The sequence below is a fragment of the Cyrtonyx montezumae genome, unplaced genomic scaffold (assembly GCF_038088225.1).
Source record: "Cyrtonyx montezumae isolate F1298 unplaced genomic scaffold, pur_monq_1.0 scaffold_10, whole genome shotgun sequence".
NCBI lineage: Eukaryota > Metazoa > Chordata > Aves > Galliformes > Odontophoridae > Cyrtonyx > Cyrtonyx montezumae.
Window position 1 is genome coordinate 39,929,845 of NW_027071826.1, and position 19,114 is coordinate 39,948,958.

The 19,114-nt window shown below is 37.8% G+C and overlaps 1 protein-coding gene across 1 annotated transcript; it reads right to left on the reverse strand.

Moving 5' to 3' along the window:
* Positions 1 to 772: 772 nt before the first annotated feature.
* Positions 773 to 18,095, reverse strand: CAT (catalase). Its single transcript, XM_065754990.1, has 13 exons — positions 17,966 to 18,095; positions 12,361 to 12,532; positions 11,185 to 11,295; positions 9,807 to 9,937; positions 9,041 to 9,145; positions 8,071 to 8,196; positions 6,991 to 7,182; positions 6,246 to 6,398; positions 5,046 to 5,184; positions 3,512 to 3,642; positions 2,468 to 2,575; positions 1,772 to 1,858; positions 773 to 1,346 (listed from the first exon to the last, which is right to left on the reverse strand). Exons 1-13 carry the CDS (start codon positions 18,029 to 18,031, stop codon positions 1,281 to 1,283), a joined length of 1,587 nt encoding a protein of 528 aa, XP_065611062.1. The 5' UTR covers positions 18,032 to 18,095; the 3' UTR covers positions 773 to 1,280.
* Positions 18,096 to 19,114: the final 1,019 nt, after the last annotated feature.

Consider the following 19,114-nt stretch of genomic DNA (forward strand, 5'->3'; position numbering starts at 1 on the left):
CACCAAACATATTCAAGTACAGTAAGACCAGAAATCCATAATTATCATAAAACTTAAGAGTTCAGGAGCTAGTTAAATTGCAAACACTTTCAACATCTCTCAATTCATAAGATACTATGAAAGATTATACCCAAAATATCAATATGCTAAAGGATCTCCTCTGAACTATAAGACAGAACACTTTCCAATCCAAAGAGTTTCAAATTTTTTTAATACTGATTAACTAAATTGCAAACAGTGTACAACATTCCAGTATGTCTAGAATCAGATTTAATCCCTTTTATCCCCATATAGTTGCATGCACATTCACACAAACATACCATTTCAATTATTATTTAATTCTGAAAACCAACTCTAGCTTAAGCAACAGATAGCAACATCAGATTACAACATCAGATTACAGTAGTCAAATAACTTCGGGAGCTATTGGGAACAGTTTAAGGCATCATCTATGCTTTAAGTCAATGTATTTGGAGGTTAATATTCCACACAATTGGAAAAATGAATGTTTTTCAGTTTAAGTTCTTGTAAACCAGTAAAAACCTTTTTTCTCCAGGTACAGACTTATAAGATGTAATCACTTTGTTGTAAAATGTATGCAATTAGGAAATATCTGCCCCCACCCTCTCCCTTAGATCAGTTATCTATAACAGAGCATTAACAAGTAGAGATTTGTTACCTTAAATATGTGTTCAGAATGAAAATTACATACATGACATAAGCTTCCTATTCAGCTTCATTATTGACAACAGGAATTAGAAATGGTAACCAATATTTTACTAGAACTATACTGCATAGGTATTGTTTTAATTCCAGAAAACAAAACAAATTCAAAAAGAAGCACCTACAAATACACAGAGGTAACTACTTTACCAGAAATACTCAGTAATATCAGCTTTTTAACATGAACAAGTTTATCCATAAGGATTATCACAGTATCATTATCTAAGCCTTATTGTGCAATTTAGCCAGAGAAAGTTTTAAATTTAAAATATGGAATAGAACTTCAATTTACATTCTCTTAGAAATGAAAGCTTCTTAATTAGTTTCTTTGAAAATACCATGTTTTTAGCAAGCAGTAAAGCACTAGTGTTGAAAGGCACTAGGATTGTTAGCTTGTGTTACTTACTGTTTCCAGTACAGATACAGGCACTTGAAAGCTTAATATATCAAGCCTGTAAAAAATTAGTGAGGAAGCCTGCTACATTCAATAACACTTTCAACAGGTTGTCCCACGGTTACACAGACAAAATTCATATGGTAATTCTCTGTAGCACACTTTACAAGTTGGATCTTTCTTTGGCAGACACACGAGAAGTGGCTTGTGTGTATGTCCTAATTACATCCTAAAAAGCAATACAAGAGAAGTATTCAGAGCAAGTTCCATTAAAGCAGACACAGAAACTGCAGAAAAAACTGAGTACAACAATTGTGCAACAGTTAGTTACTCTGTGTAGTCAGGAAAGTCCCATTAAAATGTTTTTTACCACAACATAAAGTAGATAATCATTTGGCATGAAGAATCAACCTTGCAAAGCATTTACACATTTTCCAGACCTTTGAAAAGCAATTAAGTACATTAAATTAAACGTTGATAAACCACTAATTTTGTTTTAGATTGATGTTCCCTTATTTTGTAAATCCACACGCATTGACTTCTCCCACTTAAATCAAATGCAAGTTAAAATTGATCCTTCATTCTTGTAGACATACCAATAAAAACTAAGATATTCAATTCAACAACACTCAACATCACAGGTCCTTAGCATACCTTTTTCCCACTTTCAGCATTGTATTTGTCCAGCAGAGCCTGAACACGTGCACCATAGTCAGGATGAACATCAGTGAAGTTCTTCACCTAAACAGGAAGACAACATAAAAAGCAGTGACTTCATTTCTGCATGTGACATTCTTTGACATTAACCCATTCTGTTCTATAATCAGCATATAGAAAGAACAGAGGGAAGAAAGTGTTTTTTCAAAATTAAGTTTGATTCTCAACAACCAAAAAGGAGCAATGAACACAATTTCTACATGGATATATAAAAGGCCTTTCCTGAATTTAATAAATAAAAAGAAAAAAAAAAAAGGGAAAAAGCTCTAGTCCCTCCCTGACACTCACCATCTCTTCCTTACCTAGAGAAAGACATTACATTGTCAGTCATCTGATTTTTGAACTGTCAAGGTACAAATAACATCCCTGATATTCAACATCCTTCTAATTTCTCTCATTACAAACAAGAACTTCTAATGTATTCCACATTATTTATTCATATCCACACATCTCAGTGTTCTGTATTTGCAATTCCTGCATAAGAAAAGCCTAATCATCTAGAGAAATTATTAAATTAACTAGATGCAGAATTCCTTATCTTCTTCTCCATGAGCATATTGCTATTTTTACAAAGTTGTTAGACTGCCTAGAAGATTGGGGGAAAAAAAGCAAAGACTAAAAACACAGACTTACAGCTCTCTTTTGAATGAAAAGTTGAGCATCTTTAAGATGATCAGCAATATTTTTACACAGCCTCTGGCGTTCATCTTCTTTCAACACTTTGATATAGAAATCCCGCACCTTATAATCAGAAAGAAGTACATTTTGAAATTTCCAAAAGCAGGTCATTCTATCAGCAGCAGTCCATTATACTTGAGATTCATTATTATCGAAGAAATAACAGCTACCACTAGTCAGGCAACATTTAAATTCAACTCTATGGGCAACCAGTTTGTGCTGCTCCCCCCCCCCCCAAATCCACTAACAACACTTCTTATTTCTAGCTTAAAATTGCTGATGCTTACCTAGTTAACAAAAACAAGTACTTGCTGTAACACTCCAAATCAATTTGAGCTCATTACATCACATGCATGTTCTAGTTTTGCTATCTGCACAGTGGTTTCCAGTCTTCTGCAACTGGTCTCTCTTTAAATATGAATGCTCAGAAAGTGAATGTCAGAGGTCTGCGAAAATTCATTAACAGTCCCTGTCAGCAAGAATTCACACACACAGAACTGTAGGGGTCAGAAGAGACCTCTAGAGATCATCAAGTCCAACCCTCCTGCCAAAGCAGCTCCCTAGCCCAGGTTGCACAGGTAGGCATCCAGGCAGGTCTTGAACATCTCCAGAGAAAGAGACTCCACCACCTCTCGGTGCAGCTGTGCCACTGCTCCGTCACTGCACTGTGAAGAAGTTCCCACACACATTTGTGTGGGACTTCCTATGCTTCAGTTTGTGGCCATTTCCCCTTGTCCTATTGCCACACACCACTGAGAAAAGTCCAGCCCCTTCTCTTTGCCTCCTGTCCTTAGATATTTATAGATGTGAATCAGATCCTCTCAGTCTTCAAATTCAGCTGTCCATAGATCTTCCAAATTTTTTATGAAAGCTGAATTTCAGGTTAGCCCAGACACATCAATGATATTCATGTTTGATTGATCCTTATTAATATATTTTATACAGCCTATACTCTCATCTTCTGCAACAAGAAGTATAAAGCCCCTTTACGCATCAGACCTGAGACACATTATCTTCATTTTCACTACTGAAACGCTGCACATCTCCTGAAACAGACATGCGGCTCTCCTTCACAGCAGGCTGATCTTCTGGACCAGTAAAACTATTTGGGTAATAGTTTGGGGCACCACCTGAAAAGGGAAGACAAAACATTTAAGAAATTAAAAAAAATAGATAATCTAAAAAGCAATTGCCCAATTTTGATTCACCTTACTGAAAACAGTTATCAATATACAGTTATCAATAGGAGCAGCCTTCTAGCCAGCATTTAAAAAGCACTTAGTACAAGAATAATTTATGTAGATCTCAGGATAAAAAAAATGTTTTGTTTCAAAAATAAGGAGGCCTTGCCACTTTATTAAAATTCTGAGCAATGGTGTAGATAAAGTCATGGAAGTCATTCAAAATTTTAGCCCAAAGGCAATGAAAACATATGCCCATCTGCTTGTTTGAAATCTTGTTGAATTTGACCCTTACGCAGTTTCAACACAATGAACTTAGAAAGCTTCGTAAATCCTTTTTTAGAATCTGCTCTTGAACAGCAGAAGCTGCTTTCAAGTTCCTGTTTCCAAATATTTCTACTCCCTCCTTCATGAAGTTTTATTCATAGCCAGGAGGAATACATGGTTTTGGCATGAAACGTACCTCAAGTATACACTTGCTTCTGTTTAGATATAAGTCATTCAATACTGGGCAAACAGTGACAATGTATCATGCAACAGAGGTGAATTTAAAATTCTAGTCTTGGGATTTACATTCCTGCCTTTCAGTTTCTTGGAAATTGGAAAAAAGAAAATAAAAACTTCTTAAAAGACTGAGGCACTAATTTTTAGAGCAGACTTTTGTCTACCAAGTACAAAAAAAAGAAACAAGTTAACTTATGTAACCATTTCTCAGTCATATTCAGCATTAAATAATTAGTATTTAGAACCTTTCAATTCAAAATCTTTTAACAAGCTTGTCCCTAGAAGTCTTTAAATGAACGAATGAGGGACATAAATGAATTCATTTGATTGGCCATGTTCTCGTTCAAATCCACTTTCTGTTGATGACCTCTGCAAACCTTTCAACCAAGTGAAGCTTAACACGTGTTCTAAAGCTTCTAAATATAACTATTTCTACATGATTTCAAATATACTTCCCACACAAATATTCAAAGTCTGGTTTTATGGATTAACACAAGAAACAGAGCCATTATATGCATGTTATACATATGCCTACAAACTCTAAACACAACATAGATATACTCAACTTGCAAATGAATATTTTTCACAAGTGATGATTACATACATAAAATTGAAAACCCAATTTAGAACTATCAACTTCTTGATTCAAGCCAGAAGTTGTGGTAACCAACATCTACATACTTTTAGATAGTTAAGAAAGGCATTTATGTGAACATGCATACGTATTGTTTCTCACCATGCTACAAATTAGTCAAAAAACAGTTTAGGAAGTATTTTTAATCTGCTATGGAAACAAAAAGCTGTAATACCTTCAAAAATAGTATATTTTTAAGGATGTCTATTAATACCTTGGTTGTCAGACACACACATCGGTCCGTCCCTCTGATAATTGGCCACACGAGCTCTGAAGGGGCAATTCACGGGAATTTGCAGATAGTTTGGTCCCAGACGATGTCTATGTGTGTCAGGATATGCAAAAAGACGACCCTAAAACAGGCATCACAAACATTAATAGATCTCTTCCAGCAAGAAGCAGTTAAGTGGTGTATCCCAATTAAAAGAATTGCACACTAAAAGTGAGAAGACTTACCTTTTGCATATTTATATATTTCTGACATATTTTAAAGCACATTCAAAGTGACACAGGCACAAACTGACTTCTCAAAAATACTGTTAAGAACAGCATGTAGGGAGTTGTATTTATACAACTTGGTATTTCCTACCAATTACAAAAAAGATTTGTTTCAGAATACTAACCCTATCCTGACACAGGTTACATGCCTAGAAATGAAAAAGACTTCAGCAGTGCTAAATATCAAGGAATAATATCAGTATTTTCCTACTTGCAAGCAATTATAAAATTCACATTTGAAAATATCTGAAATATGGTAGCCCCCTAATTTAAGTAATTCAAACTGATGCAGTTGTTCTGCAGGCATCTGGATGCTAAAGATATATTGAAGTCTGGCTACTGCTACACAGTCTGTGGGAGCAAAGAGAGAAAGAACTGCACACAGTAAAAAGTTCTTCCAGTTAAGAGTGTTAAACACTTCCCCCCATGTATCCCTTGAAACTTAATCTGAAAAAGCATATGCAAAAAGCTATGACTGCAAGCGGTATAGACCACTGCAGACAGGCTTGAGACTATTCTACCTGTAAGAACTCTACAACATTACTTGAAGAGCAGTCTTATTTTACTTTGAAGATTAGCTCTGTCTGCATTTCAGATCACATGAAGTCCACTCCTCACACTCAAGAGGTCTTAATCCTTACGTTCTATAAGTGCATTAATAAGCAAGCATTGCTGCTATGGTCTTATCAACAAGTTATTGCAGATTCCTAAGTTTTGGATTTTCTATTCCTTTAGTTGCTTCCATTCTCTTAATATTTAAGCATTGGATAAACATATCAACAAATTGTGATAAAAGAAATTCTGCTGCTTTCCACCTGTCAAGTTATTTTTACTACTGTTACAAAGTGATTGTAATAACAATCATAAACAAAACATGAAATTTCACCCAAGGAGTACTACATGGACAGTAGTTTACCTGCAGCATCTTATCAGGGCTAGGTTCAATACCAGGTGGCATGTTGCTAGGATCATACGCCATCTGTTCTACCTCTGTAAAGTAATTGACAGGATTCCTGTTCAAGACAATCTTCCCCACTGGAATGAGAGGGTAGTCACCATGTGGCCAAATCTATAAGACAAAAATGCATGCATTGAAATCAACACGATTAGCATTATCCAGCTTAAATAACAAAACAGGCAAGTGCTGCTTACTAAAATCCCAACTGAGAGGGAACACATTATTGAAGTAATTTCTACTCTACTAACAAACATTTTGAGGAATGTCTAGGTCTTTTGAAATTCATACAGAGCATTTGTGCAAATAATTTCATCATGGCACAATCCCAGCACTTGACTACTTAAATCAAATACCCACAGGCACTTCAAGAGATGTCTAGGCATGCAGCGCTGTACATGGCACTGCTAGCGTGATTGCTTTCTGCTACTAAAAAAAATGCAACCAGATCAAACAGCCTTTCTATTGTCATGCTGCAGTTCTAAGACTGGAAGTATTTAGACGTTTTGGGGGAGCAAGATTAGAGAAAAATATAACTTTACGTTACTACCTTTCAAAGTGCCATTCTTTGGAACAGTAACTGTAAGTCTGACATAAAACAAGACCAACATCAGAAACTACATGATTATGAACATTTTACTGAACTGAGATCAGCATATTGAGAAAACAATGTAGCTGTTTCAGTGAGGAAGAGCAACAGAGATACCTTAGTCAAATCAAAAGGATTAAATGGGAACCTCTCTGCTTCTTCAAAAGTCATAACTTGAATGTAGAAAGACCAGGAAGGATAGTTTCCATTGGCTATGGCATTGTAAAGATCACGTATTCCATAATCAGGATCAGTAGCAGCCAGCCTTCCTGCTTCTTCAACAGGAAGATTTCTGATGCCCTGATCTGTCTAAAAGCAACAAAAGCAGTAGAACCAGATATTAAAAAAAAAAAGCAATGTGTTTTGACAAGGCTCAAGAACTAGAGCACGACTGTCCATCTCCTACAATAAGATCAGTTTGGGTAACAATAGGCTCAACAGCTGGCTTCCAGGTAAAACCAGTTCTCTGATTAAACAAATAAATGTAACGTTATACTACATAAAAACAAACATGAAAATATGATCTCTACAGCACGCAAAGTGAAGATGTTTCTCCTTTTCTCTCATAGGATAGAGTGCTCCTTTACTGTCCCCTCTCTTCCCACAGATCACATGCCAAAAATCAACTGACAAAAGGGTAGCAGCCCTCAATGCTGAAAGTTTAAGATTCATATAGAATCTATATTAGACATTCTTCTGAAATTTCTTTTCTTTCCCCTCAATTTTTCTGACATCTTTAACACTAACTATGGTATCATTTTAATAAGCTTCTGACAACTCAAAGACTATAAGCTGCTATGCAGCCCCTCTTAGTTTAGAATAATGGTTTCTCAAGTCTTGCTTCAAGGGTAAGCATCCACGCTCCACTAACTAAAATCTAACAAGTTAAGCAGCTCCACTGTCTTTAAAACCTGAGGGAAGTTGTTTCAAATGAGATGTGCTGTTGATTTATTTCTTGACAAGCTTCAGCCATAGAGCTCTCAGGAACAGAATTATATTCTTTGATTTCACAAACATTGTTGCAGTAATTCTAAGGATCATTATATATGTTAAATACATGCAACTAATTTGAGAACGCACACAATATATGCTCACTAAGTTTCTTCTGAATTAAACTAGAAGTTAAATACAGAGCATTCAGATAATCTTCAAGTTGCTTTTTAATTCAACATAAAGTCTACTGGAGAAAAAGCACACCTTGACATGGAATTTGCAGTAAACTGCTCCCCCGCTAGCATTAACAAGCTTAAAAGTATGAGATCCATATCCATTCATATGGCGAAATCCATCAGGAATACCACGATCACTGTACAGGAAAGACACCTAAGGAGAAGAACCCAACAATATTTGCTCGTTCATCAGTTCAATTAAGCAGACACTTGAGACTTACTACATTATATGCATCACTGTAAGTGATCTTTAATATTAAAACATCCTAGAGAAATTAAGGTTTCTAAGACGTAAAGTAAGACTGCTTTGGTTTTGCACATGCAACAAGGACGTGAAGCATTATGCCCACTTTAAATATTTATTAAAGGAAAAACATTTGCCTAGTGATAACATGATCTGTGCTTGTGAAGAAAATCATGAAGTATAGAAAATCTTATTTACATTTAAATAGCTATAAACTAAAGAAAATCTGAAATTTTAAGTCTTGAATAACTTATCTCTCAGTGTCTTTAACCAATAAACATATCACCAAAGTTATTGAGAATGCTGCTTTCTCTCAGGCTTATAATCAGAAACAGTGTTGTATCCCTACTCCTGAAGAGTGGTAACTGAAAAATTTCATATGAATCTGTCTTGTTTTAAAAAACACAACTACATCAACTTTCTTTAGCATGTAGAGAAGAATGTTATATGAAAAGCTAACATTAATATACAGTTTGTTGTTATTTATCTCTCCCATGGCTTTACAATTAAGGAAACCTATGAACTTCCTTCCCATCTCTAGTTAAAATATCACAAAAATGGGAGAAAATTGGCTTTTTCATAGATTTTAAAAGAAAAAATACAAAGCTAGAAAAAATTAAAAACAGTCTTATGAGGTATCAAAGGTATTAAAGACCTCTGACCTTTACCGTTCCTAAAAAATTATGTAGGTATCCAGACAAAACAGTTCAGCTAAAAACATGCTGTCCTAACATGAAATTCAACAGAGACTTACTTGATGCAAAGACTCAGGGCGAAGACTCAGGAAGTCCCATACCATATCTGGATCCTTCAAATGAGTTTGAGGGTTCCTCTTTTGGCTATGGATGAAGGATGGAAACTAATTTGTCCAGGGAGGAAAGAGAAGAGAAAAAAAGTTTTATTTCATATCCCAAATACATGGGATATAATAAGTAATGCTGTGTACAAAACAAGATTAACCATTTTATTCAGTGCATTTTTATCTATAAAAGGAACAGAACACTGGAAAATTAGAAAGCTTTCAGAAAAAGTCTTCTATTGTTATTCACTTCCTGCATCCAAATTTGTTACCCTAATTTTACTGATTTGACTATGAAAGCAAAATTTTTACCATTAGGATAAATAGGATGTTCAAAGCCAGAGAATGCTTTCAACTTCTGTCCAATAAAATGAGAGGCAAATGCTCTTACATTTGCATATAAACACTACTGAAGCTGATCAAACTGGAAGTTTAAAACCACTATGTATTTACTTGCTGGCTCTTATCCTGTAGCACGTGCTCTAGCAAATAACTAGGCATGTGTGGTATTAAAGAAACAATGTAAGTAACCAAGTATTAGCTCTTAATTTTTTATTTTTCTTTTAATATCACCTTAATCAAGTCAAAACCAGTTAGTACACCTAATGGATAGAGTTAAAAGCATGTCAAAACAACTTTTGCTTCTCAGTAAAGCAAGAACAGGGTGTGAAAAACTTTCAGTCTCTTTCACAAAATGCCATAATCTTCAGTGCTTACTCACCAACATTGCGTCCCGAATAAAGAAGATAGGAGTATTATTTCCCACAAGATCCCAGTTACCTTCTTCTGTATAGAATTTCATTGCAAAGCCTCGAGGGTCACGAACTGTATCGGCTGACCCAGATTCTCCAGCTAGAAGAAGCACAAACATATAGAAGTGTTATTATAATAAGTACAAAACTAGGAAACTTGAGAATATGCTGCAAGACCCTAAGAGTATGCTTTTGTTGTTTGTTTCTAATTAACATCTATTACAACCCAATAATTTTCTGTGTACTTGCAATAATACTGCAGGGAGCAGTTTGAATTACCTAAATGTACATTACTTCACATGCATAAAATCCCATTGTGAAAGCTCTTATTTGGAAAACAGTAACCTAAGTAGAGTACCCAATGAAAACGCAACTTCTTACAGAAAAGTTGCAACGCTTAACCCCTTGCTTCATCCAAAGTAATCTTTCCAGCAGGTACCACCATACCTCAGAAAGTGTTCTGGAGGCATTCAGGAACTATTAATGTTAGCCATCATCATAAAGTAACTAGGACACCCACAATGATTTTGTAGGCTACAAAATAGCTAGGAAAAAACACATTCAAAGATAGCAGGAAAAGGAAAGTTAACACTGCGACTCCCCACTTGAGCATAATTTACTTATCAAGCTCAGCTACAACCCTTTTCAATCCAATTAACCCTTCAGTTTTGGTGACAGAGAAAGGCCAGTAAGCCAAAAACTGCAGCTACTTGAGATTTGTTGGCTTTTTCCTTCTCTTCCAGTGCTAATTCCAGAATTAAGTATTCATTAGAATTTCTTTTAAATATAGATAAACTAGTACAGTAACACATACCTTTTGAAAGACAATTTTCCTATCAGGTACACCATGCTGCTTTATAACACATGTTTAACGTAGCTAGTTCCTTTATTAATGCATTTCAGGAATAGAAACAAAATTATTTAGAATTATTAACTACTCGTGTAGAATATACTTATCAATACTCCTCTCCAGAGCATTCCTACAGCATAAGATATTTCAGGTCTTCAAATTGCAAAGAGTAAAAAACTCTAGTTCACAAGTGCTGATCACAATCCCTCCAGAAACAAAGTAAGCTTTCCATCAGAACCAAAAATAGTACAGACTACTCTTTCTTTCACCTTCTAGTGGAAAAAGCATCTACAGGGGGCTGCTGCCTCAAGATGTTGAACCAGTTCAATATTTTTTAAGGTTTTAAAAATTAAATGAAAGTCACAGAGGAGAAATTAGGTATCAGAACACTTCATAACATCTTACTGACAATGTAAGAGTTCTGCAACACAAACATAGGTACCAATGTAAACTATGGTACATATACATGAAGATGCACAATCATTTTAGAGCCTTACCAACAGTGGAGAACCTTATGGCAATTGGAGTTCTTTTCCCAATGTGTTCAAACACTTTCGCCTTGCAATACTTGGTAATATCATGAGTCACTTCGAAATAGCCAAAGGCACCTGAAAAAACAATTTAAAACCACCAGATCTACATACTTTCCTTCCACTCATAGCACATGTTATTTAAATATGGTTAAATACACAACATTAAGTCAAAAAAACAACAAGAAAATGAAAATACACTAGTTAAATCTGTGCACTAAACCACCAATTTGTTTTTACAGAATATAATTTACATTACACAGAATCTAGTATTTGCACAGTGCTCCCCCACCCGTCTTAACAGATTTAACAGTTCCTGGCAGCAATACAGATCTCACTTCTACTCTACAAAATAATAAACAGTAACTCCTTGGGTGCTCTTTTGCCAAGATTTTATACATTTACCTCAGAGCAAGATAAGTATTTATTTGATCTTGTTGAGTGCTGCAGAATCACTGGCCCATCTTTAAACTAGGCAAAGTAACACAGTTTTCCTCACCCTACAAAGTTAACTATTTCCACACATTTGTATTACAAGATTCAGTCTCATATTGTTTTAGAGCAACATGTAACAGAAACCAGTGGTGATTTTTTTTTTTTTAGTATTAAAGATCACCTTTCCTTAGCAGGCATACATCAGATATCAAAGACCGAAGTTCTTAAACACAAAAACAAATATTAAAAGATAAAATGATTGACTTCCCTTCAGAGGACAGGGCAAGAACAGGGTAAGAAGCAGCAGAGACAAAGTAGAAAGTATAGTGAATAGTACAATATCTAAAATAAATCAAAGGGTTATGATTACATTAGATTTTTAATAGTTTCAGTGCTTTAAATCTCAGCTTTGAGCCGTGCCATAAATAAAGAACTTCAGATTTATAGCACATTAACCATTTATTATAACTGAATTATAACAGGTATTTTTTGTGGTTGCTTTTTTTTTGTGGCTTCTCGTTTCTTTGTTTTCAGACTGCACACACTAGATCCATTTACCTTTTTGTCAAAGACATACCTGCTGCTCTCACTGTTTTTCATTAAATTATGGATTGAATTATAATACAATCTAACTGTACTGATGTGTCAACTCAAAAGCTTCTTAAAAGCTGATTCTACAGGGAGAAAGAACACAGTTATAAAACATACCTGCTCCTTTTGCATGCACAACTCTTTCAGGAATCCTCTCTCTGTCAAAATGAGCCATTTCATCAGTGAAAACAACATCTTGAACAAGAAGAGGTCCACGTGGTCCAACTGTCATAATATTAAGCTTATCTCCTACTGGATTCCCAGCAGCAGTGGTCAAAGCATCTGGTTTCTGAAAGTAAGAAAATCACTATCAACACTAGAAATTGAAAGCCCTCTAAACCACATAATGAGTATACCTGCTCAACTGTTGTGTCACAGGACATACAATAAAGTATGTACCATGATTTCAGCTGAGATAGTTTTCTTCATAGGGTCTTAAATGATGCCATGGTCTGGATTTTTGAGGAAAGCAGAGGCGATAGATTGATGTTTCAGTTGTTATACAGCAGAACTTAAACAGAGAAGGTACTTTTTTTAAAAATCATCTTCTCATGCTGCTCTGCCAGCAGGCAGGAGTGCACAAGGAACTGGGAAGGGACATACCAGCACAGCTGTTTCAAACTGACCAAGGAGACATTTCATACCACACAGCATTAAGCTCTGTCATGCAAGCCAGGGTAGAAGTGGAAGTGAAGGCATTTGTCCTCCCAGCAAACCACTATGCATGATGAGCTCCACTTTCCTAAAGCAGCTGAACATTCACTCACCAATGGGAAGTAGCAAATGAATTCCTTGTTTAGCTTTGCTCACATTCATGGCTTTTGCTTTACCCAGCAAACTAACACACAAGTTCGCAAGTTTACTTTTCCAGTTTTCTCTCCCATCTCATCCAGGGAGAGCAAGCAAGTGACTCTGTAGCATACCAAAACTCCCATCTTTCTGCCATCCAAAGTGGGGCATAAAGGATTCAAGATGATGACAGGAGTGGTGACTGCACTAGAACCAGATGTATAAGTGTTCCAGCTGTTTAGCTGCCAATTGGCACACTCTTATGTTTATCACAAGGCTTACTTGCATTACTGCATGTTAGAAGTTCAGTGCTTGTTAGTGGCTGTTTTTACTTCTGCCATTTGCTCTACTCTTTATCAGCTTGTTTTGCTGTGCCTGAGAACATTCTGATAGCAGCTACAGCCTGGGCTGGGCAGGCTGAGACTCCAGACTGAACTCTAGTCAGAGGGACTGCAGATGAGCCCACATGAGATGTACAGCACAAAGCATCTGTAGCCATGGGAAAAGCCTGTACCACAGCAGGTACAGCTTGCAGCGCCTGTGGGTAAGATTATGTGAAAATGCCACAAAGCATCCGTGGATAAGACCACAACACAGCAGATGTGTCAGAAGTGACCTCTGAAGGGATTTAAGTTGATGGGAAAGGCCATGTCACAGTAGGTACACCTCAGAGTGACTGGAGAAGTCAATGGCACAGGATGTACCCTCCTGAAGAAGCTGCATCCTATTAATAAACTCACACCAAAAGAGGCAGACCTCAAAGTATCTATGGTCATAAATAAGTCTACAACACGGCAGACATACATTTGAAGGGACTGTGGCTCATGGTAAGGCCAGATCAAAGCAGGTACAACTTGGAGGGACTATGGCAAATAAGCAAGCCCAGGCTGGAGCAGGGGCAAAGAGTCCATTGCAACTTTAACCCCATAGGCTGGTTTGAAATAACCAAAGATGGATACTGTAACAGACACGGCTTTAAAATGTTGCAGTCTATGGGCTGAGTTGCACTTTACAGTTAAGTCCTACAGCAGCACTCAAACCAGAGGTCAAGTCTCCTAAATACTTCAAGTTCAACAGTGACACAAACAGAGCTGGCTTTGGCTTACAGCAACTCCACACACCACCACTCCTGTCCTGAGATACTCTAACAGATAGAAGCTAAGTCTACATTCCACTGTAGACTAACAGAATGATATCTCAATTATCAAAGAGTGGTCATTACTTAAGATGAATCAGAAAAAGTGTGGGACTTCAGCATGGTGTGAAATAAGGAGTGGATAGCATCATGGTTTTGACAGGGATAGAATAAATTTTCTTTGTAGATATTCGCATGATGTCCGTGTTTGGATTTTTGATAAAAACAGTTCCAGCTGTTGCAAAGCTGTGCTTGCACAGAGCCACAGACTTTCCTACTTCTCATGTTGATCAGACAGCAAGGAGCTGGGAAGACAAAGCCAGGACAGCAGCTGACCTGCACTAACCAAAAGAATGTCACAGACCATCTCCTCACTGAAGGGAAGCTAGAGAAAGAATCCCTTGTTCTGCTTTGCTTGCACATGCAGCTTCTGCTTTACCCAGTAATCTGTCCTTATGCCAGCCCATGAGTTCTTGGGCTTTAACCTTTCTGGTTCTCTTTCCCATACCACTTGCAGAGTGAACGAGTGGTTGCAGGGTGCTGAGCTGCCTGCCAGGGTTAAGCCAGAAGTATATGCAAGAAAATTGCATAAGATTCTAGAACCAGTTACAGATATCACACAGGTATAAATATCAACAGCACTACACCTAAGGGCACTTAAGAATGCCAGTTAAAGTCATATAATGTTTCCCATGATTCAGAAGTATTTGACATCACCTTTCTTCAAGTAAAACACAATTAGATGACTTTAAAATGTAGGCTTCATTTTGACCCTCCTGCTCCCCTCTAACAGGAGGGGATATGGTAGAGAAAGTTTAAAAGAGAGTAAGTACTGAAAAGTAGTAAGAGAAAAGAAGGAGAAAGTGATGTCAATACCGGGATCAAGTCAAAAGGAAAGATTTTAAGTCACAGAAAAGACTAGAAGGTACTCATGACTGTGTTTACTAGCCTAAAAGAGCTTTGCTAATAACATAAGCAAGAACAAATCCAAGGAATGATCCTAGACTCATAAACCACTGAAGGACTAGGACTACCAGAAGCACCACCTTCAATAAATGACCTGCCAAATGGACAGGAAATCAGAAAGTTTCACCTCTTCAAATAAATTTCCTGAAATAGACCATATTCCTTTTCCCCTTCCTTCCATACCATTCTTGTAGCCTACTCCAAAGCACTGCTTCTTTGTACAGTACCAGGGGAGAAAAAACAGCCACTCCATCACTCCAAGACAACTTCAAGAAACATCTGCTGGAATTCTATACTACTATTCAGTCTACACTTCTGCTTTCTTAATAAATAAAAAAAAAATTAGAAAAGAGTTTTCCTGTTCTATATATTCATACACTACTCTAAAGGTGACTGCTATTTTGCTGGGTACTGTGTAAAACACAACAAGAAAAGGAATGTTAAGTGAAAGGAATAGATGCTTAATTAAAGCACTATCTTTAGTTTATCAATGGAAAGTGGGAAAGCAGAAAAGCAGAAACTGTTATCAGTATTCTTCCTACTGATTCTATGTCACATACTTTGCTTAGTTAAAAAAAAAAAAAGATTTTACTTCTCACTTTGAGAAGTCACCCAGTCAAACTGGATAGAATAATTCAGGATGGGAGAACTTCCTAAGGGTTTAGTTTTTTTAACATGATATCCTAATATGCAGACCCCTAAAATATACAGGATAAAGCATAATTAAGTAGTTTATAATTTGAAATGACTGTTTAAATTGTCATTACAGCTGAATTTTTTAATTACAATTTTGATATATTAAAGCAAATAGAAGGACACTACCATATTCAAGGAACTTTAGGAAAAACTCACTCATCCATTTCATTCTTTCAGCCTAGTAGATGTAAAATGCCCTGCTTCAAGATATTCACCTTGTACAAGTTAGTGCAATTAGATTTTTTAGCTCATTATCCTGAGCTAATTTCAGTACTGGGGTACGAAAGCTTCAAGCAGCCCAATTTGAAATCCGTTCTAAGCCTCTGCCTTGAAAAGCCCTTTGAACACGGAATGGTCTGCAGATATGACCATAAAATGCTCATGCATCTTGACGTTTTTAATTGAACTTTTTGGTTAAGAAGACTTCAGTTTGCATAGGGAAATTTTTTTTTCCTTTGGAAACTGAACTTTATTTTCTTTGACTTCCATTTGTTTTCTTAACTGAAAATTTTCACATTTCTCAAAGCTAAAAACAGTCCGTTGTTTTTCCTAAGCTTAAATTCATTGCTTTTTGTTTTCCTATTGATGACTATAAAACTCATTTAAGAAAGGAAAAGCTAGGGATTTCTTTTTCTCACATTACAACAAATTTCACTCAATCCAAAGCACAGAGAAGTCATGTTGACCTAAGAGCCCTGCTTGCCCTGGAACTGTAGACAAATTCTGAGCACAGCAGAAGGACTATAACTCACATTTACAACATTCTGCTCTACAAAGCCCTTGCAAGATCCTGGTAACAGGCAGTGGGAAAAACCCATCATGTATATATTCTTCATCTTAAACAGAAGGTTTTTAATCTACGGTTTTATGACACCTTTAGAACAATTACCTGAAAGGGAGAAAACTGCATGTCGGTTGGAAGCTATGTTAAGTAGTAAAACAGCAAAAGCCTGTAGAGATAGTACAGCCCTCGCCAAACGGACAGGCTGCATTGTAGTCTATTTCTTCCACGACACAAACATAAGACCACTAGAAACAGCTAGAAATACATCCTTTTGAAACTAAGTATATAGAAAAGCCTAAGAGTTTTGTGGCTGTAAGGTCTTTTTGTGTAGGCAAACTTTCTGAGAAGTTCTTTTCAATACTGACACTAAAAGAATAAACGCTTCTCCAAGTGGCAGGATATATATACAGTTGCCTTAGTTTCAGGATAATGGCATGCAGATGCACAAAACAACTTCCATCTCTGTGAGGGGACAAAAGCAAAACCACATTAGTTTTAAGAGCACTCTCAGACTACTTTTGGAGTTGAGCTAGTTTGACACTTATGTTTTCAAATGGTTGGCAACTGCATACAGTCCAAGCGTTAAAAGATAAACATACAGATTTTAAGCCAGTCGCAGAAAGGAAGGAAACGAAGCCAGGAGGATTTCAGTCACAGCTATTGTAAACACCATACTTCAAAGTGCATACTCCCAGGCATCACTGATACTTTGCACCTTATATATGTCACTTTAAAATTCTAATAAGTCATCCCTACTTTCTTTCTGAAGGTCTCATGACTCCTTTTGCAACACAGACTCCCTGTTACCTCCCAACCTTCATGTTAATCCTGGCCTATATTTAAATGCTGTTTCATTACAGAAGACTTGGCACCACTGCGAGCAGCTTTATCCACAGTACATGAAAACACTATAAAACGCGGTTGAATACGATGAATACACAACTGATCGTTAGAACAGCATCTACATAGCACACTGTTCAAAATAGAAAAGAAGTTGGGAAGACATACACGAACAGTGGGAGCTAGGGCAGCCACTCGAGTTTTGTAAGACTGCTGTTGTATTTAATCAGGAGGTATAACAGCACATACGTATTTTTGTCAGAAGATACCGACCAGCAAACTGGCAAAGCTGTCCGATGGAAAGCAGCCAGCTGGTGCAGCACTTGTTTACACGGTTCCAACCCACCTCTCACCCCAATCCAACCCGGCTAACACATCCCCGCGCACCGCCCAGCGTTTCTCACAGTCTGTACCATTCCCCAACCCTATGGTTCACCGAACGCTATCACTGAGGCAGCGGGGCACCCTGAGCCGGGACGTCCCGCACCCCCCGCCGTAGACCCCGGCAGTACCTGCGAGCCCCGCTGGCTTTGCCACCGTTTCAGCTGCTCGGAGGCGATGTCCCGCCCGTCAGCCATTTTGCAAGCTTAGGAGACCCCCAGGCAAAAAGGGTGATGCGAAGAGAACGAGATAAGCACGCACAGGGCGGGCTATTGAGGCTTAAGTCCCTGCCGGCAGCCTCGAGCTGCCCCACCGAGCTCCGCCGCGCCAGCAAGTAGCGGGAGCGACCGCACCCACGCCACCTACCCCTGCGCTGCGCCCACCCCCCTCACCGCCTCGACCAATAGCCTCGCGCCCAGCGGGCAACGCGAGCTCTGAGTGGCTGAGAGAAACGTCAGTCGGGGGGAGAGGGACCCTCCGCCCCCCCGGCTGGAGCGCTGGGAGCGGCCTTCGGCGCTGTGTGCGGACGCCGGGGGCGCCCTGCGACTCTGCCTGGGGGGGGGGGGGGGAGAGGGTCACGTGCCTCCTCCCCGCGGGCTGCGGAGTGCTGCCTCGTTAGTTAGAGCTTGAGTGCGTGTAATTGGCCGTGTGTAGCCACGGCTGTGTTACGTGCTGTCCTGAGGCCCCCCAACACAGTAGAGCCAGCATCCCTGGAGGCGGTCAAGGAGAGGGCAGATGTGGTTCTGTAGGACATGGTTGAAAGCAGTCATGGGTTGGCTAGGTGATCTTAACGCCCCTTCCGACCCTAATGATTCTATGAAATTGGGAAAACTGCTTATCCGCAAGGTTTGATTTACTTTTTTTCCTTCTTAACAGATATAAAAATCTAGCTCATTATTTCAATCTGAAAACTACCAGGTATCTGGATGTTGAAGGCCCCAAGTTACGGGTCTGGATATTAACTAGAGATTATCACTAAGATATCACTTCAGATACTCATTCAGACTTAAAATCTGATCAAGGAGAATAGTACTTAAATTTTTAAGATTACTTCATATTTTTAAAAAAGTCTTTTCATAGACAGTGCATCTACACATTCATTAAAATCAAGCAACTTAAATATGATTTCACTTAACCAGCAAAATGAGGGAAATGTAGATTTCATTAAAAGCTTTTGTTTGCTTTTCTTTTAAAGTTTAACATTCCCTGTCAACAAATGTGTGTATATAAGCTATCAAACGAAGAATAAAAAAATTCTCCTCTTTCCAATGAACACTTCT